This window comes from Protopterus annectens, chromosome 2.part1 (assembly GCF_019279795.1).
Source record: "Protopterus annectens isolate FY-2018-M chromosome 2.part1, PAN1.0, whole genome shotgun sequence".
Classification (NCBI taxonomy): Eukaryota; Metazoa; Chordata; order Ceratodontiformes; family Protopteridae; genus Protopterus; species Protopterus annectens.
This window is the reverse complement of record NC_056729.1, coordinates 1,121,597,534-1,121,619,756: the sequence shown is the minus strand read 5'-3', so window position 1 is coordinate 1,121,619,756 and position 22,223 is coordinate 1,121,597,534. Positions and strand designations below refer to the sequence as shown.

The 22,223-nt window shown below is 38.5% G+C and overlaps 1 protein-coding gene across 1 annotated transcript in view; it reads left to right on the top strand.

Moving 5' to 3' along the window:
* LOC122794350 (macoilin-like) overlaps positions 1-22,223 on the top strand; it is a 990,560-nt gene that overhangs the window by 114,536 nt on the left and 853,801 nt on the right. Inside the window, exon 3 of the mRNA XM_044062667.1 lies at positions 14,552-14,678. Coding sequence (XP_043918602.1) covers positions 14,552-14,678 — 127 coding nt within the window. The remainder of the gene's footprint in view (positions 1-14,551; positions 14,679-22,223) is intronic.

Sequence of the window (22,223 nt, the reverse complement as noted above, 5' to 3'; positions counted from 1 at the left end):
ATCCACTTGAGATACCACCAACTTAGGCAGATGTGGCGTCAGTTTACTGTCTCATTTGTGGGATGGCACACACAATAATAAACATAAAAGAGATGATCAGTATTCAAAAATTAAGTGTCTTGACATGGAATGTTAATGGGCTAATAGGCAAGAGAAGGTTAGGAAGGGTCTTAACATAGAAAGATCCAGTGGTCAAATAGTGATGATGCAGGAGACCCACCTGAAGTAAAATATACATTAAAGTATGATAAGGAGTGCCACAATGGTATGATTTCATGCGGGATTAAAATGGAAAGGAAGAGAGGGGTAGTGACCTTGGTAAAGAGGAATGCAAGACTCAAAACAGATGCAGAACAAAAAGATGAAGGAGGAGGTACTTGGAAGTAAGAGGTAGATGGTTGTGAAACCAATTATACTGGCAAATATACATCTTCTGCTCAGATCTACTGTGAAAGACATTAGGCTCAACAGGACCCTGAGAATTTAAAGATAATGGCAGGGACTGGGTTACAGTAAGAATAGTATAGTACAGTACAGTATAGTATACTGTAGTATAGTATAGGATATAGTATATAATACTGAAGGTGTAGCAGGTGGACAAGGTGATGCAGAAGTCCAGAGAGAAGGGATAAATGGAGATATATACTTGAAATTATATGGATATCTTGACCTAACATCCACTGAAGACATGGAACGTGAATTTATTTTTTTTTGTTGGCTAGGTTTAATAATTGGGATAGACTTGATAGATATTAGATATCCAAGGAAGACATCAGTAAGATATATTCAGTTAAGACGCATCCTATAACTATATCTGATCGTGCACTGCTGCAGATGGTATTATGGAGGGATGGAACAAGGTCAGGGTACAGATACTGGCATTTCCCCAATAACTTTTTAGGCAGAATAGTTTTCATGCTTCAGGCACTGTGTAATAGCCTATGGAAAAAGACAACTTCAATCACTATAACTACAGAGTAGTGGGAGGGGTGTAAGGGAAAAGTAAGAGAATTAATCACCCAGAAAGTCAAGATATCTTGGATCAAGTCTTAGGGAATTTAATTGAATGCCCTACAGAACGTAAAGACATTGCAGCAGATAATGAGAAAAAGGGAGGGGGTGATTGCAAGGAAGTGATGCAAAGAAAGCAATGGAGGACTATTTTGACCTTAAAAATGCGTATAGGGCCAGGACGTTAAAACAGTTTTTTTTTTATTGTAGCCCTTCAACTACTAAACTTGTACCATTAAAACTAAGACAGCAATCAGAAGAGAAGATGATCACAATAATACAAAAATCCAGCTACAGATAAAGTCAAGATAGCTCTGGGGGAGATAAGGGAGATAATGAAAGCATATTGACTCCCTACTGAAATGTTGTCACTTGAAATGCTGAGTACCAGCAAAAAAAAAAAAAAAAACAAAATACAGACAGAGAATCTAAGAGGAGAGTGAATCTCAAAGATGTCTCTTCTTTAATTTTCTATTTTGCAGTGGAGCAAGCCCCCCTGCACCCCTCACCCCCCCCGAACTTATATAAACCAACTGATAAATCGTCATACTCCAGGGAAAAGGGAATACCCCAAGAAATTGTCATTTCAGACTTAGTATATGTAAGGCTGTTTTTTGGCCATTCAGTCTTTGAGTTTCGGGGCTTGCTGTAACGAGTCCCTACATTTCAAATGGTTACCCAGCATATTATAGATGCATATATACTCAGGATCAGGTAGTTGAGACAGATAAAAGAAAGATAAGAGAATATCTGGGAAACTTGAATTTGCATAAGATTTATGAAATAGAAGGAGGAATAGAGGAGGAGGATATACGGCAAGTTATCAGGACAAAGAAAAATAGGGAAGACACCAGGACCAGATTGATTACCAACAGATGTATGCAAGGGAGAAAATGCCAAAGAGTAAGAATCTGGAAAAGACTTTTCAATGCTATTGTGGCAGGTAGGGATATTTTCCCCTAATGACAAAACACTATAGGAGTGGTGATTGTGACGGACTCAAGGCCATACAGACCACTATCTATCTTAAACTATGATTACGAGGTTTTTACGATAATTTTGGCAAGAAGGTTAGCTATAATTCTGAAGAGAATAATAGTGCTAGAATAGTGTGGGTTTGTAGAAGACAGGCAGACATTCAACAACATCAACAGAACCCTGATGACTCAAAGGGATGCATTAAGTAAGAGAAGGGCATTAATGCTAATAAGGTTAAATGTATGTAGGTCTTTGATAGGGAGGGTTGGAAATTTTTAGAGTGTCTGTTAAGTGAGCTGGAGCTCTCACCTACATGGGTAGAGAAGCAATTTAAAATATTGAAATGAAACAAATATGCACCATGATCAAAGTTTGGCGTGCACAATGAAAAAAAAAATGAAGATATGAAACAGCGACCCATCACCAAGGCTAAAGAATAAAAAAATTAAATGATTCATTGGTAAGCACTTTCATGCTATAAGTACTTCATCAGACCATAAATAACAACTAAGAACCATAATTTAAATATCTGTTAAGAGTGTTAGGGGTGGGTCTATTAGTAATAAAATGCAAAGTGACAAACTGAATTGGATTATTACACAGCAAGCGGACAGGGACTTTGGCCTTAATGATCTTTAAAACCAGCCCTTAAGACACATAAAATGCATTAGTTTTAATAGGTTGCTATGGTTTTTAATTGATTGATTGTTTTATTTGTAATGTTTCAGTCACTGAATGTGATATTTAAATCATGGTTCTTAGTTATTTATGGTCTGATGAAGTGCGTGTAGCATGAAAGCGCTTACCAATAAATAATCCTGTAAAATATTCACAGGATTTGCGGCCCTAGACCCAGTAAGGCTCCAGAGAAGGACAAGGCAGGGGTTGTCCACTCTTGCCCATTGCAGTTTATTTTGAACCCCTGGTGAGGGAAATTATGCTTTCATATATTTTGGAGTATGACTTTGGGCATGAACATGAGAAGACATCCCTGTTTGTGGATGATATTATACTTTATATAAATAACAAATCTAAGGCAGAAGATTACCAGTTATTCTAGTAAATCCACCTCCCATCCTGGATCTCTGTGCACTGTTTGAGAAATAAAACAATACCATAATTTAGTATGCTGCAAGATTAATGAGGCAAAGGCTATAGTCCTGAATTCTGTCCCTACTCATGACATGGTTCAAACGTCTTTTTTTGTTTGTGAGGTCATGTCATGAAAGAATTCTTATCTAGGGGTAGTCCTGAAAAAAGATTTTCAACAGGCAGCTAAATTAATATGGGAAAAAACAGCCTTGAATTAACAAATAAACTGATGGAAGATACTTTTTATGGATGAGGATGGTAAAACACAGGCAGTTAAAAATGTTCTTGATGCTGCTTCTCCATTTTGTTGGTCAGGTATAATTTAATCAATCTGACCAACAAATCTGGCAGATGCCTAAGAAAGAGTTATGAATGTTCTTTTAGTTCATATATTTCACAGAGGTTTACTAGACTAATGACTTGTTTTGTAGATGTGCAACAAGTCCATAATGGCTGGATAAGAGGATGCTTTGAATATCAGGCATAGGTCACCTCTCAGGTGTCTGTAGGAGACTGAGAACAAGGATAAAGCTTTGAGGTTGTCTATGTGGGACAGGTTGTCTGCGCTATATATTCTTTGAGTGAGAAACCTCTTTGGATGCTCCAGTTGTTGCATATGCCTGGTCAGATAAATACTGCTAGGTCTAACAAGGGATGAGTACAATGGAACAGGGTCTAATGAGAACAATGGAACAATGACATATTTGGACCTGAATGCTATACCCTTGCTTGTAAGTTGCACAACATAGATTGATTTCCGTACTATAGCAGACGCTTGATGGTCAAAGGCCAACTCACTGTCTACATGTTTTTGATAATCCCTGACCCCAAGATTAACATGTTTTCACTAATCCCTGACCCCAGTGTTAACGCTTAAGGGTGTATTATCAATGCAGTAATTTCCAGTGGTGGTCATCCATTCATTAGTTTTTGCCAGTCCTTCTTGGAGGATGTTTGTGTCTTTGAGAGACTCTGTGATTGCACCTGTTTTGCAGTCATCTGTGAATTTAATCAGCCAGAAGCTTTTGACGTTGGCCTTGACTTCAGAGAAGTAGACAGCAAAAAGGAGCATACCCAACACTGAGACCTGGGGGACTCTGCTTAATGACTGGCTTTTATGTGGTGGGAGATTTAACTATCCTGAGTTATTGTGTCCTATCTGTGAGCCATCTGGCAATCCAGAGACTGTCGTAGGAGTTTATACCTACTTTTGTGAGCTTGTCTACAATGCCTGAGTAGGGTATTGTGTGAAATGCTTTAAATACATTAAGGTAAGCAGTATGTACCATTTTGCCCTCATCCATTGTCTTGGTGACCTTGTTGAAAAATTCCACCATGTTGAGTAAGCATGACCTACCATTGAGGAAACCAAACTGGGTTGGAGCCAATGTCTGAAGATTGTGTGTGTCATTATATATCATGTCCATGATTATTCTTTCCTTGGCTTTATATATTAAACTAGACAGGCTTATGGGTTGTTTGCTTCCTGGGTCCATGGCCTACTCTTGTGCAGAAGGATAACAGTTGCAATCTTCCATTCATGTAGCATGAAGCCTGTTTAGAGGCTGCAGCTGAATAGTGCTTCTAGTGGGCGCAATAGGTCATGCTGCATGTTATAAAAGAGGCATCCTGGGATATTATTAGGTCCCATCAATGCAGTGTTTTTGGCCCCAGAGAGTACATTGAGGATGTTGAGGCTTACTGGCTCTTGGGCCGATGGCCTAGTAACTACCTATGAACCTGTGATAGTTGGGAGGGGTTATTTCTTGAGAAGTGTCTGGTGGAGAAAGTGGGGCAAAACTGTAGTTGAATTTATCACCCAGTCAATTTGCTCTATCTTCCAGCTCAGAAAAAGTGGCTCCATTTATAATTAGTTTGGCACATTGTTGTGTTTTGCCTTTGAGGTTTTGCGCGTAGTGGAAAAATGCCATGTGATTATACTTAGCCTAGGATGCTACTTTTACCTAAAACGTGGATTTGGTAGACTTAATTAGACCTCCTAAGTTGTTTGTTTAGTTTGATGAGGGAGATAACTTGCTGAACATTGCACTTATTTTTTGCTGTCTCCATCAAAATAAAAATAAAACTAGGCACCAGGTAACCTTGGAACTTTTAGGAATTATTCCAAGGAAAACTTCCTACTTTTACACAACACCCTGGTGAAATGTCAAGCACCCCAAACCCAGGGGAACACTGCTGCCCATTCATAGTCATTCACAAAACCCATTTATAATCATGTATACAGCTAGAGGCAGTGGTATCTACAGAAAATAACCACAGGACAAACTCAGAAAACAACTCACTCTGGTAGAATCCCAACATCAATATGTTGTATAACAAAAGAAAGAAAATAATGAAATAGGAAGTACAGTGTTCAGTAATGTAAGATCCCTCTCATCAAGCTAAGTTTCCCCTTTAAGGAAGGACAGATTTCCTAGGGTGCTAGTTGGGTAAGAAGTACAAGACATTCCTAATTACCATCTGTCTTCATAAATTGATTGAAACTCAAAAACAGTTCAAGGCAAGACATTTGTTGCTCATAACAGAATAGCAGCAAGCTGAAATTACAGAGTGTGCAAAGCCATGACATTTTTTAACTAACATGGCGTTCTTATCTACAAATAAGTACATGAAACAAGATACAGACAAGTTTTGCATGACATATTCTGGAAGATACCTTCCAATCACAAATCTTATCCTCAAGTGACAGCATAATTAAACAGTCATCACTCAGTACTTGATAAGACTTGTTATACTTTATCATATTCTCATACACTGTACTGTTTCTCATTACTTAAGCCATGCAGTAACTTCCCTTTCCTTTCTACAAACAATGCTTTATTTATTATAGAATTTGTAATAGGACAATAGCAAACTATAAAGCCATATTATTCATGTTTTTACTGCTTCTCTTAGGCAAGCAATGTCCCATAACATTTGTTTCAGAACAAAGGTAACTATGGGTTTCATCTAAACATGCCGCATACAAGTTTTCAGATCTGCACTAAGAAATAACCCATGCCTCACAGAATGTAAACATGTTCCTGGTCTGAAATATTGAATTCCATTTTGACAGTTGTAATGTCTGCAACAATTCTGTTGGAGAATATCCACTCTGATACTAACATTTTTAATATTTTAATATGTACTCAACATTTTGCTACTTAATTCATCCTTAATGAATTAGTTTTTATCTACGTAAGCAAGTGGGTATATGATATTTGAGTCTAAGGTACACCAGGTAACCATCTGTTTATTTTGTTTGCAGATCTGCAGTGAGAAATAACTCAGTAGTATAGACATGAGGTGCAGGAAAAATAAAGAGTAAGTTAGAAATGCACCTGTTGTCTTGAGGGCTTGAATGGTAGCACTCACTCCATGCATTTATATGCACACATCATTATTATTAATGTCCTTGTACCTATATGTGCTATTTTATTAATGTCCTAGACATTGTTAAAAAATGAATATATATATATATATATATATATATATATATATATATATGTATATATTTTTTTTAGTACTTCCATGGCCATGTTGTCTAACGTGTCTATTTTTCCAGATGACAAAGCAAACTATTGCATTGTGTGCCCCGCCAACATTTCTATCTCAGCCACTCCAAATTCACCTATGGGGCTGCCTGGTGTTGTGCACATGTCCGACCTTGTATACTGCCTGTAAAGCTGTGTAATTTGTAGAAAATTCATAAAAGCTAAGACTGTTGCAAGAACCAGCCATTCTCACCCTGCAAGCTCCTATGTGAGATGCATGATCCTGCCTGTCTCTACACCTAAGCTGCAGCATGATAATAACACCCATACTGTTGCAAGAACCAACCATTCTCACCATTCAAGCTCCTAAGTGAGATCTATGATCCTGCCTATTTCCACACCTACAAGCAATTTCACCCCTTCTCTAACTCTTGTCCCTTTCCCTATCTCCCCTTTCTATATATATATTTTAATCCCATTGCATAGCCTCTACCTCTGCCCCCTTCTACACTCCTCCCCTATAGTTTTGCTCTTATCTCCCTCTTCTTCTGTCTCTCTTAGACTGTACTAGCTCCTCTTACATTGTTTTTCCACATCTAGTGCATATATGCATTGAAACTTACCTGTCTTTTCATATAACTTCATCACTGATTGTTTTCTTTGCAGATGCTTATTTGTGCTTTAGGTCCACATAGCTAGTTAACCTACACCTGATACACCTGTACTCCGATTGGTTGTTGTTTTTCTCGTCCACTTTCCCATCATCCTTTGAGAATTTAAAATGTGTTGCTAGTATTTCCCTCCATCTTTTCTATCTCCCCCTCTCCAAATTCACCCCAGTGGCTGCCTTGTGTTGTGAACGTGTCTGACCTTGTATTCTGCCTGCGAAGCTGTATACTTCTGTAGAAAATTCATAAAAGCAAAGGTAAATCAGGATAAAAATTAAGACTGCATTACTTTTTAAAGCTGCCTATGTAACAGTGTTATCTTTTATATGCCGAATGCTTATGTAATTGTATTTTATGCACAGTATTGTTCTCGCCTAGCGCAGTGCTTTCAGTGAATGCATCATTAGTATCTACTTGATCGTTCTTTTTTTTTTTGTAAAACACAAACAAAAAAAGTTTTTGATGCAACACTAAGGTTATTTGTTTGAATAACTACCAAACATTTTTGTTTGTGAAAAGTATTCCTGCCGCTTAATGCAGAGCACATTGAAATTTGAACGTTCGTGTTTGTTCGATCGCTGCTCATACTTATCATACATTTTGCTTGAACTGTATTGCTGTCGCTTAATGCAGAGCACATTAAGAACTGAATGTTAATATTTGTTAGATCCCTGCTCATGTTTTCAACATGAAAATGTTTAATTAGTGTTGAGGTTAAACCTAGTCTGCCATATAGTTACACAGTGATGCAAAATCAGAATATGCTGGTGTATGTGTATATTCATGTATACTCTACTGTATAGCTCCTACTACTTACTGAACAGCTTATGTAATCATTCTTCAGTGAAGTTAATAATTATATTCATGTCTCTACAAAGCAATTGTTAATTACATAGTTGGTAGACTACAGATATTTGCTTTGTTAGTTCATGTGCACTCTGTGAGCCTCATTACATGGTATTGAGGTATTTTATTTGCAGATGTTTAAGTTTGTATTATATCTGATTTAAATACTGCCTTCTGTTCTATAATATTTCTCCTTTTTCTCTAGCTTTACCCTCCTGGCCTATTAATATTACTAAACTGGTACCTTATACTACCTGTAAATTTTTTCTTAACCTGCCTAATTTTCCCCTCACTCTGTGTTTATAGATTGTTGCAAGACCCAGTCATTCTCACTCTGCAAGCTCCTAAGTGAGATTCGCAATCCTGCCTGTCTCTATTCCTAAGCTCCAGCCTGATAACAACTCCCATGTATGTGTGTTTCTACTTCCCACAAGCTTAATTTGTTAAAATCCTTGCCCTCGCTGCATAAATGTCAAGCCAATGCCAATTTTTCCATGCTTTCCTACAAGCTACTTCAGCCCTTCTCCAGCTCTTGTCCCTCTGCCTATCTCCACTTTCTATATATATTTTAATCCCACTACATAGCCTCTACCCCTCACCCCTTCTACACTCCTTTCCCCTATAGTTTCAGTCTTATCTCCCTCTTCTCCTGTCTCTCTTAGACTATACTATCTCCTCTTATAGTTGTATTGACACATCTAGCGCATATATACATTGAAACTTACCTGTCTTTTCATATAACTTCATCACTGATTGTTTTTATTTGTGGCTGCTTATTTGTGCTTTAAGTCCAACCTGCTGTGTTCGCAGTCACTATGCTCAGGCTCACTCCACTCTCCTACCCTACCCTTTCATGTTACATGTACACATGGATGTTTGATAAGTTGATCTTTTACACAGTTGATTTTTCTTATCTCCATCTGAACCTGTGTCAGATTTTCAAGACATTCTTTTAATGAAAATACTCAAACAAAAACAATTAATACATTTCAAAGCACCCCCATCCCCTATTAACTTGCAACAAACATTAAAACTGTGTACATCTTCAAAAAATGAAGTTTAATCCTTCAGATAGGAGGGACTGCCCCAAACTGACTGCTGCACCCACAGGCGTTGCCTTGCAGTTACCCATTTTAAACTGCATGCTGCAGCCTGTGTTCCCACTTACACTGATGGCTCTCTGTTATTTTCTTATCTCTATTCCGCTCTCAGATGTGAAAAACAGATTGTAAGCTTTTAGAAAATCTTAATGTTTAGCCCTAAGAAAAAGGGGACTGGTTAGCCTTAAATAAAACTAGTCTGTACACTGTTTTATTAAATGCATTAATATATTCAGGCTGCTAGAGAGGCTTTCTCCTATTTACTTACCATAATTTCAAACTTTATTTTTCACTGAACTGCTTGGCATTGTAGCTTTAAAATTTGCATTTCCCTCAGCAAAGAATGCTCAGAAATCTCAAGCTTAATTGCCTGTACCTCCAGACAGCTTGTTTCTATGTAAAAGCAGTCAGCAATGCATCTTTGAAAATTCACCTGGAACAGAGTGTACATCTGCCTTAGAAGCAAACTGCTTGACTTCCAATGAACATTTGCTAATGAAAAAAAAAACAAGCAACTGTCTGCAGATGTAGGAAGCTTGGCATGTATCGTGGTTTTCATCAGTTTGTCCTATTTTTTCAAGCTTATTTGTTTACAAAAAAATGTTTATAACTTAAAACAGAGGCATTAATCTAGACATTCACCATTGCAAAAATAAGAGAAAATATCCTAATTCTACATATGATATAATATAATATAATATAATATAATATAATATAATATAATATAATATAATATAATATATGTACTTGTACTCTCAACCCCCACCCCAGCAGCCCAAGGTCACAGCATATTAACATTAAACTTGCTTTTGTCCAACTTTTCTTCTCTTATTATACTATAAATGCTCTATTTCTTACAGCTAAAAAAGTATTTGTTTACTTTAATATCTCTTAAACATATAAAAATCATTGAAAAGATTTGACAAGCTTTAAAGTATTCCCTGACTACACACTTCACAAAATTGTTTTACTGTACATAACATGCAGTTGAGTTATATACACCTTTTATACAAATACAGGTAAGAACAAAAATTGTTTTACTTACAGTTATTTCTATTGCTTTTAGTGTTCTTCTAAACATTAATGACATAAAGTGGGTATATGCTTTACAGTCCACCCCTAGTTTTAACAAAGTCAACACAAATCCAGTCTTTCTCAACCACTTTTTCTTGCAGAGCCATATTTCACAAATGTGATTGTTGCTTTATAATCTCCCATTTATTCACTAATCTTAGTGGTGATGATCTTGTTCCCATTCATCTCCATCTCCCAAGACCAGACTCAAGTTCTAGTCCAAGGTACATCTAATTTTTCTAGTCAACTGCTATGCTTTCTTCTGTCTCTCAGGCATTTTTCTTTGGAACACTGGAAAATGTTTCACTGGCAAAGACTCTCTTTGAGCTTTATTGTCAGAAGAATGAGAAGCAGAGTCCTCTTCACTTTGATGGCATACTTCTTGTGGGATAAACTTATTTTTTTCCTCCCTAGACTGTTCTACATCCAAAAATGTCTTTGAACCTCTAGGGAAAAATATACTGAAGAAATCTAGATACAGCAGCTCAGCTTGAATCTCACACCTGCCTCTTGACATTCCCTTCTTGCTGGAATACATTTGCTTCTCTTCTACCTGGTGTACAGTGAATAATAAATAATCATTTCCACCAACACACTGCTGTCTCCTATTTTTAATGGTTTCTGCCATAGTGTTTTTAGGATCAACAAGTTCTGCTAGTATAATTGCATCTTTACTAATAGAGGTCTTGCTTGGCTTCTTTCTTATGTCTGGTTTTGGAGCATACACTCGATGTGCCCTTTCAGTTTAAAAAAGTGTGCTTTGGAATACCAGTCCAGTTGCTTATTTGTGCCTTCATAAATTTAATTAAGACTGTTCTTTCCAGTTTCTGTGGTACAACAAAAAATATCAGATTTTTTGTGCATGCTGCATCTTCTAACTCTACCATTTTTTGAAAAAGCTCTTGAGAAGTCTCATTTTACTCAAGCTGAAAGTATCACTACCTCAGCTAGCCTTTTCTTCATTTCAACCTCTGATTTTTTTTTCACTTTTATAAGTTCACCTGGATAGCTAGTTAAAGCTTCTTCTATTTTTGAGCCTTTTATTTGAACTGATATACTCCTTCAATGTTTCATTTATTTGAATCACCTCTGAGTATATTTGATTTATTTGTTTCTTCTAAATTACTGCACACCATCTCTTGTATTAAAGATGAAGCTTGCACTGCTTTTTGCTGGACAGCTGCAGGACTCTTCCCAGCCTATCTTCACCTATTACAGGCTCATAGGTAAATTCTGGGCTAGTTGCACTTGCAGGCCATTTTAAGCCTGGACAATTTCCCTTTTTGTGCTTGAAATAACCTATCCCATTTGGTAGTAAATTGGCCTTACCCATCCCATGGTCAGCAATTATATATTACCCTAAATGAGAATAACTGGGATCACACCACAGATAATTTAAGGGGACCCATGCATGGCATAAAGTACTTAGGAGTTGCCTCCATCCATTTGTAGTACAGGGGGTAGTCCTGTGGTAAATTTTCTGTTTCATGATCTAAATTCCACTTGAAAATAGACAGAGATGAACTTTGTTTTATATGGATGGGTAGTCTGTTCCACAGCAGCAGTATCCTTTGGGAGCTATACCTGTCCCTCCAAACCATCTGCTGTTGTTTCAGAAGAAGTTTAAATCCCTAGACTGAGCACTTCTGATGACACTTGACTTGCTGATGTGCAGTAAATCCATCAGTAATGGGTTGGAGTGATGGGTTTTCTGGTTGACTTTCTTTCATGTTTTCTAAATTTCTTCTTTGCTTGCATTCAGGCAGTGTACTTAGTAACAGTAAGTGAATTTTACTCAAGATGAAAATATCACTACCTCTTATTTCTCAGTTTCTTTTTTTTCACACAGGGAGAGCTGAAAATAAGATGTTGATCAGTGGGCAGCCATCTTGGAAGTCAGTGAATCGAGAAAATCAGCCTCCCATAATGCCTTATAATGATGTGCATGGCTAGAGTACCTGATGTGCTAGACACAATTGCCATTGTTCCTCTTGAGCTGAGTTTTAGCTATCGGCCAGTCTCACGTCCTACACTTTCACATATGTTTCCATAGATGCTGAGGATTATGAAACCCCTACAGCTACAATACTCTCACTGGTCACATTTCATAATACCAGAGCTATCATCTTTGCCTTTCTTTCAACACTGAAGTTTTGCATTTGTCTTACTTTCCAAAACCTGTCAGGTGTAGTCACAACTTTTATATACCTGCAGTCTTAGCTCTCTAGTATGCATCGCACATGTGCCCATCATTCTTTCATTTATCCATCTAAACCCTCTCATGGAAGAGATAGTATGGCAGCAGGAGGAGTTCATTTGAGGGATACAGCTATCACTTTCGAAAAGTAGACTTTTTTTAATCCATAAGTTCACCCTTTTGCAGAATGCACAGTATACAGTGAATTATTGGTTGTGTCCATTATTATTTTCCCTGTCAATGATTGCTTGTCTGCACTGTAACAAGCAACTATTATGGCAACAGGTAGTGTAGAGTTGTCACTCTGCTTCTTCTGTGGGAGAAGGTCTGACCATAGGCTACCTGACTGCCCCAACCAGCTCTCATCTGGGATGCTTATCCACACCATATCACAGAATGGAACATGCCTTGGTACCTGTGTGGTAGCTCCAAGAAGCAGAAGTATCAAAAAATAGTCTGCACAAAGCAAGCAGACTATACAATTTTGAATACATTTAATCTGCCATGAACGGAAACATAAAAACCATATGGTACTTACAGCAATTTAATTGATTTTTGAATGATTTGCTACTAATAATATCAGCAGTATATGGATAGTATAAAATTCTTTGTTAAGTCACAGATCAGTCTTCTTGGTTAAGTGAGTCACTCGCCTGTCATTTGGAAAGATCTGGAAGTGTGGTTATTTTATCAATAAGAGTGCTGTTACCAGCCTTTTGTATAAACTTCTTGTGTCTCTGGCAATGTAAAAACCTATATCCTGTTCAGGTCACTGCATAAATGAAAATTAGTGAGGTAATATGCACCAGTTTTCCAATAAAACTATTAGTCATTCTGCTGAAAACGTTGACAAATTAAATGTGTTACAAGTAGTTTACTTTAAAAATCAAAATGTAAAGAAAGTGTAAATATGTCTTAGTATCTGTTTACAGCTTACTACTGTTTCACATAGAGTTGAAAGTTAACATGTGGATTGCTATTTTATGCATGGAGCCAAGAACTGTACATGTGAATGGGATTGTTCTTTAGCTCCGTAAATTTCAAACTGTGATAGAACATCACAAACAGCCTTGGGCTACACAGAGCTGCAAGAAACTTGTAAAGAAATTGAACTGATTTGCTTCTATACATAAACAGAAACTGGCCTCACCAGACAGTTTTATAGATATAAGGCGTATGATTTTTGTCCTAAACTCAACTTCTTTGTTTTTCTTCCCAGACACAGCTCATGTTAGGTGACTGAGTACAGCTCAGGATGTAAGCCAAGTCCCTTGGTTTGATCAATAATATTCTGTAGCCTAATTTTGCTTTCTAATACAAAGTTTCAGAAAAGAAGACACAATATTGATCATGCTGGAATTAGCACATGTGGCAGATGAAGAGGCAGGCACAATTTTGTGCACAATATGAGCACAAGAAAGGATTAATATTATTTTAGTGACAAGAGTGTTACATCCGGAAATAACTGTTGCTGTGACACTAGAAAGACAATTGTGGTACTGTCTGTTAAAATGAAACACCAGGGAACAAGGGAATGGGTAAAAAGGAACATGGAGAGAGAGAGGTAATCATTTGAAATATCAGGACCCACTAGAGTGCGTCTCAAAACACTGAGACTGAATGGCTTAAAGTGGACACCCATATATTAAGTCTTAGTTGGCAGTTTCTCAGAATATTGACTTTTCTCTGAGGTATGGTGATGTTGCAGTTAGTATAGATAAATTTTTTTTTTGGGGCGGTGCAGGGGCTTGCCCCCTGTGAAAAAGAAGTTTAAAGGAGAAGAGCAATGTTCAAGATTAATTCTTCTCCTGCCTTTTTGAGCAGTGTGTTAGCACCTGGCATTTCAAATGCCAACATTTCAATAAGGAGCCAGATGGAGATATATGAAGTGAGGCTTAATTTATTAAGCCACCACTGTTTTGTGTTTCTGTTTTTTTTTTCCACTCCATAATTAACTTTGTTGTTAAACGTTAGGTAATTGCCAAAGCAGTAGTGACAAATGAATGTTTTTTATGACTGTATTATTTTAAAGTTTAGTATGCTTTTATAATTTAAATTTCTCTCTCTCTCTCTCTCTCTGCTTCTTTGCAGGTGATTTGTGTGTTTTTTGCATGTGCTGTATTCACTTTGGATGTATTTTGCCTGATATTTGTACCAGTAGACTGGCTGGTTTTTGCAGCCAGTTCTTATGTCTGGTGTCACTATGTTTGGCATACAGGTAAGGCTTCTATTACTGCATGTGATATTAACTCTTTGATCATCTGTTGCATCAAAACTGTTTTAATAAATATCTGTTGATTTGAATAACTATTCTACGTTTTTTATTCTACTCTCAAAGCAAAGCATGCCATTAATTACATATCTAACTGGTCTATCTATAGGTTCATAGGTTCATAGGTAGGTACTAAGGCTATCGGCCCTAGGGCCTATACAAGCCCAGCCAAAAAGTTACCCTGGCTTTTGCCACCGAAGAAAATTATTTTCCTGTGCCACTGTCGAGCAGAGCCACAGAAGTGATCCCCAGGGTGAATTTCCTATTTCCCATCCAATCATCAAGATTTTTCTTTAAGAGTACTAATGAGGAGCTTTGTTTGATATAGATAGGGAGTTTATTCCAAAGAATGGGAAGTCTCTGGGACAGGAATCTATCCCTCCGGCATGTTCTGTTTATTGTGGTGATAAGGTTTAGGTCCCTAGAGCATGTAGTTCAGAGGGATTGGGACCAGCTCTGGGTTTGACATAGCTTTGTATGTTAGGCAGAGATCACCTCTGAGTAGGTGATATGCGACGGAGTAAAGCTGGAGTTATTTGAGATGGTCTGCATAGGGCATCTGTTTGAGGCCAGTAATCCTCTTTGTGAGGTATTTCTGCGGCCTTTCCAGTTGTTGTAGATGTCTTGTGAGGTACATACCAAAGGGGGCGTTGTACTCTATAACGCGTCTAATGAGTGATGAGTAGAGGGGAACAATGACCCCTTTTTTTTTGGATGAGAAACCTTTTGTGATGAGGTGTGCCATGTAGAAGGATTTCCTGACTACTGTGGTGATGTGATTATCAAAGGAGAGACTACTGTCCACCTGTGTCCCAAGGTCTCTTATCGCACTTTCGGTGTTAAGTATACTACCGCGTGTGTTGTAGTTCATGGATACAGAGTTTTTGCAAAAGGGGATGACAATGCACTTTTCGGCATTGAGCTTGAGGCCATGGCTTTGACACCAGTCATCTGTCTCAGTGAGACCTTTTTGTAGGATGTCCATATCGTTAGGAATTTCGATTATGGCTCCCAGTTTGCAGTTATCTGCAAACTTTGTTAGCCAAAGACCTTCTGTGTTAGCCTGTACTTCAGAGAAGTAGATAACAAACAGGAGCGGACCCAGGACTGAACCCTGTGGTACTCCACTTGTCACTGGTCTGAAGTCGGATTTGGAGTCTGCTACTTTCACAGTGTGGGTTCTTTCAGTGAGCCAGTTGGCAACCCATCTTGTGACATAGGGATTTATACCTAGTTTAGTGAGTTTATTTATAATTCCAGAGTGGGGGATGGTGTCGAAAGCCTTGGCAAGATCTAGATAGGCTGTGTGAACCACCTTACCCTTGTCCACGGCTTTGGTGACTGCCTCAAAGAAGTCTGTCAGGTTTAGGAGACATGAGCTGCCTTTTACAAACCCAAACTGGGTGGGGTCCAGAGTTTGGAGATTACCAATGTCTTTGTTTATAAGTTCCATGATGATACATTCCATGGCCTTGCAGACCAGACTCGTCAGGCTAATGGGGCTGTAGTTCCCGGGGTCTGTAGTGGCACCCCCTTGTGTAGTGGGATAACCATCGCTGTGTGCCATTCAGCAGGCATAAAGCCTGAGGCGAGGCTATGATTGAACATGGTACTTATGTGGGGTGCCAGTTCGTTCTGTAGTTCATGTAGAACGCAGCCTGGGATGTTGTCTGGTCCCATGGATGCTGTTTTCTTGGCTTTGGAGAATGTGGTTTTTACCTGTGCAGTTGTGATTACAGGAACTTTGCATTCTTCCAGTATAGAGATGGGCTCTTTAGGGGGTGAGCAGGGGGTAAAGTTAGCACTGAACCTATCTGCCAGGATGTTGGCAATATCAGTTGGCTCTGTATATTTAGTGCCATTGTGCTGTAACTCAGAGCAGATCTGAGTGTTGTCACTGAGATTCTTGACATATCTATAGAATGCTTTGTGGTTGTCTTTAGAATCAGTGGCAATTTTGTTTTCGTAACTAGCTTTGGAGGGTTTTATCAGGGATCGCAGCATCTTACTGAGTCTGACCAGGGAGCTGCTCCACTCATGGGATTTTACTCTCTTTGCAACAGTTTCTTCATTCTGTTGTGCAGTTTGTTTATGGCAGGGAACCACCAGATTGGCTTCCTTTTTTTGGAGGATAGCGTCTTGCTTCTGTTTGGGTAGCATGATCCATGCATTTGTGTAAGTGCTTATAAAGTGCAATTGTGTATGATACAGTAGTCGTAACTTTATTTTCCATCTACATGGGTGTCATGAAGTTCACCACTTCTGTCTTAAGAAGCATGAAGTTGGCTTTAGAGAAATATTTTACCGTGGTTTCCTTAATGGGGGTGGGGGCAGGATGTGGATATCTAGGGTAATTAGCTTATGGTCAGATCGGACCAATGAGGCATTGACTTCAGGTGTGGAACACCTGTCACTCATGTTGGTAATGACTAGATCTAGGATATTGTTGCCCCTAGTGTGGGTGTGGATAAGTTGATCCAGGGCATTGGAGTTTATGAATATCAGAAAGCGTTGAGCGAAGGAGTTGGTACATGATTAGTTTTCCCAGTTAATGGTGGGGTAGTTGAAATCGCCCATTATTAGGGTGTTTGTTTGAACCCTAATATTTTCCAGTACATCAAGAAAAGAGGAGTGGGAATCCTGGGGCATGGTGGGGGATCTGTAGCAAGCTACAATTTGGATTGCAGTTTTGCCCAGAGTTAGTTGCACGTGGATAACCTTGGCTGCATTATGCTGAGCAACTAGCCTGGAGGTGTGGATATCCTTAATGAATATGGACACACCTCTGCCTTTGGTGTTCCGGTCCAGGTTACATGGCCAAAAAATGTGGTACGTGTTATAGCCTGGTAGTGCAGGGGTGCTCTCTGGAGCCTTGAACCACGTCTCAGTCACTTCACAGATATCAATGTTCTCCATTTTAAGGAGTGCCTCGAGTGAGTGCATTTTGGGATTTCGACTTCCAGCACTGAGTAGCATCACTCTCAGTTTTTGCTTGCCTGTTCCTGTTACAGTGGTGAATTTGTCATTTGAACCTTGTCTAAAAAAGGCACTATTGGGGCGGCAAGAACCTTAACCAGTATCCAGAATCCCAGGGGTGACAAGTGCAGGCCATCTCTGGCAAAGCATCATGGTCTGTCGACCATGTTATCCCAGGCAGACAGATACTGGATCCCTTTAGAATGACACCAGAAGCTTAGCCAATTGTTGTCATTTTGTCCTTGTACTGCGGTATCATTCTGGGTGATGGCAGAATGCTACTCAGGGCTAAGGTCATACCTGCCTGGGCTACAAGATCGGAGAGCTCTTCCATGTCTCTTTTCATGTAGTCCAGGGAGATACATCTCAGGTCGTTCACACCAACATGGACAACGACAGAGTCATATTTGTACTTGTTGTGGAGTGACCTGAGTGCGTGGGTTATGTGGCGGATCTGGCACCTGACAGCCAGCTGACAGTACCCTTCTCCTTGTTCAGCCTGGTGAGTGGGACATCAGTGTGCCTGACTATAGAGTCACCTATGACTAGTGTGTTGGGTATGTTGTTTTGCCTTATTGGCTGTGGTTGAGTGGCACACTGAGTCTGCAGGCTATGTGTCATTTGGGTTGTGTTGGGGGGTGGAGGTTGCTTGCATTTCTGCTTTGGAGGTCTCTGTTGCTTGAGCAGATTATTATTGAGAGCCTCCACGAATGTTTTTGTGTTTCTATGTGTGGATTTTGGTGGTGTAGATTTAGTGAGACTGTGATGAGTGTGGTGTGGTGCAAGTGTTTACCTTCTCCACTTGACTGTCAAGTTCAGTCTTGGTTGGAGAGAGTTTTACCTCCAGTTTGGGTAGATAAGTGCATCTCTCACAGGATGTAGCATTGGGTGGTAGGAGGAGAGGGTTGTCTGTGTACAACAGACATGAGGCAAATTCTACATTGCCCCAAGATGCCCAGATTCATCAAATAGACAGGAGAGAACACTGGGAGCTGACCCTTGGACATGCCTGAATAAAAAAATATTTTCCTCTAGATAAGTGAGGAAAATGAGTACAAGAGCTGTTTTTCTCCATGCAAGTGAGGAAAGTAAGTACCAAAACTGTTTTCCTCTAGGTAATGAGGAAGGTTGACTGCTGTAGTAGTAGGTTATTTAGTGCTTACAAAAAGTTCTGAACAGGTGCTGATCACAAATAAGCAAATTCAAGTGCTAAAACTAAGAATCTGTATCTGGACTAAACTAGTTACAGGAAAGGGGGAAAACAAGTGCAAATGCAGGCTTTTAAATCAGAAAGTTGAGAGAGATGGAAAAACTGCCCAAATGGCCAATAAATACAATTTCTGGGCCAGAACTACTCCTTATGTGGTAGATAGGTTACCTAGTGCTTACCACTCCCACTGATAAGCTAGAAGGCTTCCCTCCAACACAGAAAGCTTGGGGGGCTCAGAAGCTTACATATAGTCCTGGATACAGTAAATTTGAATCTGGACTACACTAGTTACAGGAAAGGTAGGAAACAGACTGAGATTTTTTTTTATATACAGAAAAGTAGCTAAAACAGCAGTAAAAACAATTCAAATGCAGTGCAAGCTAGTACACTTGAGTATGTAGCAATGTTAGACCAAACAGTTTAAAAAATGCAATTAAATTAAACATGACTAAAAACAAGTGCAGAATGAGTCTATTAGGTAGAATGAGGTAAAGAGATGGGACTGGGGGCAGTGTCCCAGATCAAATCTACAGTGGGAGCAGGCAACTGCAAAAGCCTCCAAATTTTAAACAACAAGACAGAAATAGGGAGAGTGGGTAGGGGAAAAACCAACACCTTCAGCAGAGATCTGAAAAAGTATACAGTGAAGTAAAAATAACAGTGCACAACTCTGAAGTCAGCCAGCAATGATATGAAATTAGTCAAGCAACAATTAACAGTACATAACTCTGAAGTGCCAGAAAAATATACTTAGCTCTGTATATCTCCAGATAGTTTGAAGAGCACTCTGTCAGGACACAGGAAGGCTCCAGCAATGATATGGCTGTAAAATACTTTTAGGGTTGATTTGTCATTAAGATAATCATCTGAAAAGAATTGCAACTTTAAGAAGAAAACATCATAGTGGAAATGCAGATATTCTGTATAACTCACTGAAGATATAATTCAGTATTTTTTTGGACTTCAAGATAGCTGCACATTGAGTAACAGCTTAATTTCAGTTTTCTGTGAAATCAGAAACTCAAAAGAGAGAGTCAGAAAACATGTATATTTAAAATTTGTATATTTGGGTAAATTTCAGTAACTGGCTAGTGAGAATACTGCCTAAATACCAGCAAAAATAAATTCCAGGAACTTAAAAGAAAATCAATCAAAAAATGTGAGGAAAAAACACTGGGAAGAATTCTGCAGTTGTTCAGCAAAAAGCAGTGCAAGTTGTAGCCTTGGTGCAAAACATGACTTCCAGTAACCTAGAGGAAAAATAAGTCAAATGTACTCAGAGCTGATTAAAATAAATGAAACACTGATGGAGTATATCAACTCAAAAAACAAAAGGCTAGAAAATGGAAGAAGCTTTAAACAGATATTCAGATGAGGTAAACGAACTGCAAAAATCAGAGGTAGAAATGAAGAAAAGCCTGGCTGAATATGAGACTGCTCAAGATGAGATGCTTCAAAAAATAATAGAATTAGAGGACATAGCACAGAGGGAAAATCTGACATTTTCTGCTGCACCAGAGAAGCTGGAAAGAGCAGTCTGTATTAAATTTATGAAAGCCTAAATAAACAACTGGACTGGTATTCCACAACAGGTGTTGTTAATTGAAAGGGCACATCATATGTATGCTCCAAACTTGGCCACGAGAAAACAAGCTAGACCTTTAATAGTAAAGATGCAATCCTACCAGCCCAAGAAGTTGACTTTGACAAAACTGTGGCAGAAGGAGAAAGTGCTAAAAGTGCAATACAATGGAGTTTTTGTGTCTTTCGGCTTTTCTCGGTTAGGGGTTGCCACAGCAGAACTCCGGTCCGCTAATGATTGGCAGTAGATTTTTACATGCCGAGTTGCCGGCCCTGATGCACAACCTTCAACGAAGGTACGCCCATTCACGCATTTCTCCACACAGAAGACGCTCTAGCTGAGAATCGAACAGAACGTCTTACTGTGAGGCGACAACAGAGTGTTTGTGGAAAATTATTACTCACTGTACACCAGACAGAAGTGGAATACATTTATTCTACTAATCAGGGTATGTCAAGAAGTAAGTCTAAGATTCAAACTGCTGTATCCAGCTATCTGCAGAGTATTTTTTCTTGGAGGGGTGAAATCATTTTTTGATGCAGGACATGCTAAGGAGGAAATACAAAAGTATGTCCAACAAAAAGTGAGCTATGAAACAGAAGAAGAATGTGCTTCTTGTTCTTCTGGCAATGAAGACCCCAGAGTGCCAGTGCAACCTTTTCTAATGCTTCAATGGGAAATGCTTGAGAAACAGAAAAAAGCACAAGAGTTAAAAAACAAGAATACATTGGAAATTAACCAGAGACTGGATTTTGGAGAAGGAGATAAACAGGAATAAAACCAGCAACTTGCAAATTAACAAATAAATTTAGGATTACAAATGATTAATTATAGCTGTGAAACATGACAGAACAAGAAAACCTGGAAATATTGAACTTTTTTGACTTTGTTAAACTTGTAGGGTACTCTAAAACACATGCCATACTCCTTGTCATTAATGTTTGGAAGAACACTTAGAGGAGAAGAGAAGGCAGGAAGTTAACTGTAAATAAAAAAATGTTCTTAACAGTAGTTTTTTATTATGCATGATATAATCTGCATGCTATAAAGTAGTTTTCTCAGTTATTTTCAGGTGTAATGGGGATATTAAAGTAAACTGGTGTCCCTATTTTTTCCTTCTTCTGTCTTTCTCCTTGTTCCGTTTTCAGAAATATAGGCACTGCAATGTAAAAAGGAAGAAAAGTCTGATCAAAAGAGCATGATACAAGAAAAATTGTTGCTGTTTTTTTCATTCTTGCATAGCAGAATGACTAGATTAAGACCCTTAGCTTGATCTAGTAACACATTTTAAGAGAAAGCAAATAAATAAAAAAGAACATTGAATATAATAAAGCTTTCCTCTAGCAAATAAATAAATGCTTGTAGAAGCAACTCTTTTTTTGGTTCTCATGTCTCCATGGAAACAATCTGATAAAGAGTAATAAAATAGAGTACTTCTTTCTTTCAACAGCTTTCTTTCAATGACTAGGAGATAATGTTTTCTGACATCATTCAAGTGTTTCCAGACAGGGAGAGCAATAAAGATAAGACAAAACTAGACAGTAATCAGTAGAAGCACAGGCTGTGCTGTGCATCTTAGCATGGATAACCTTCCTTTTAGTTTATCCCAAGTCTGTGAGTATGTCTGTCAGTTTGGAACAGTCATTCCTATTAGGTATTTGAAGATGTACAAATACCTAATAGTAACAGTCGTTCATATTAGGTATTTGAAGATGTACATCGT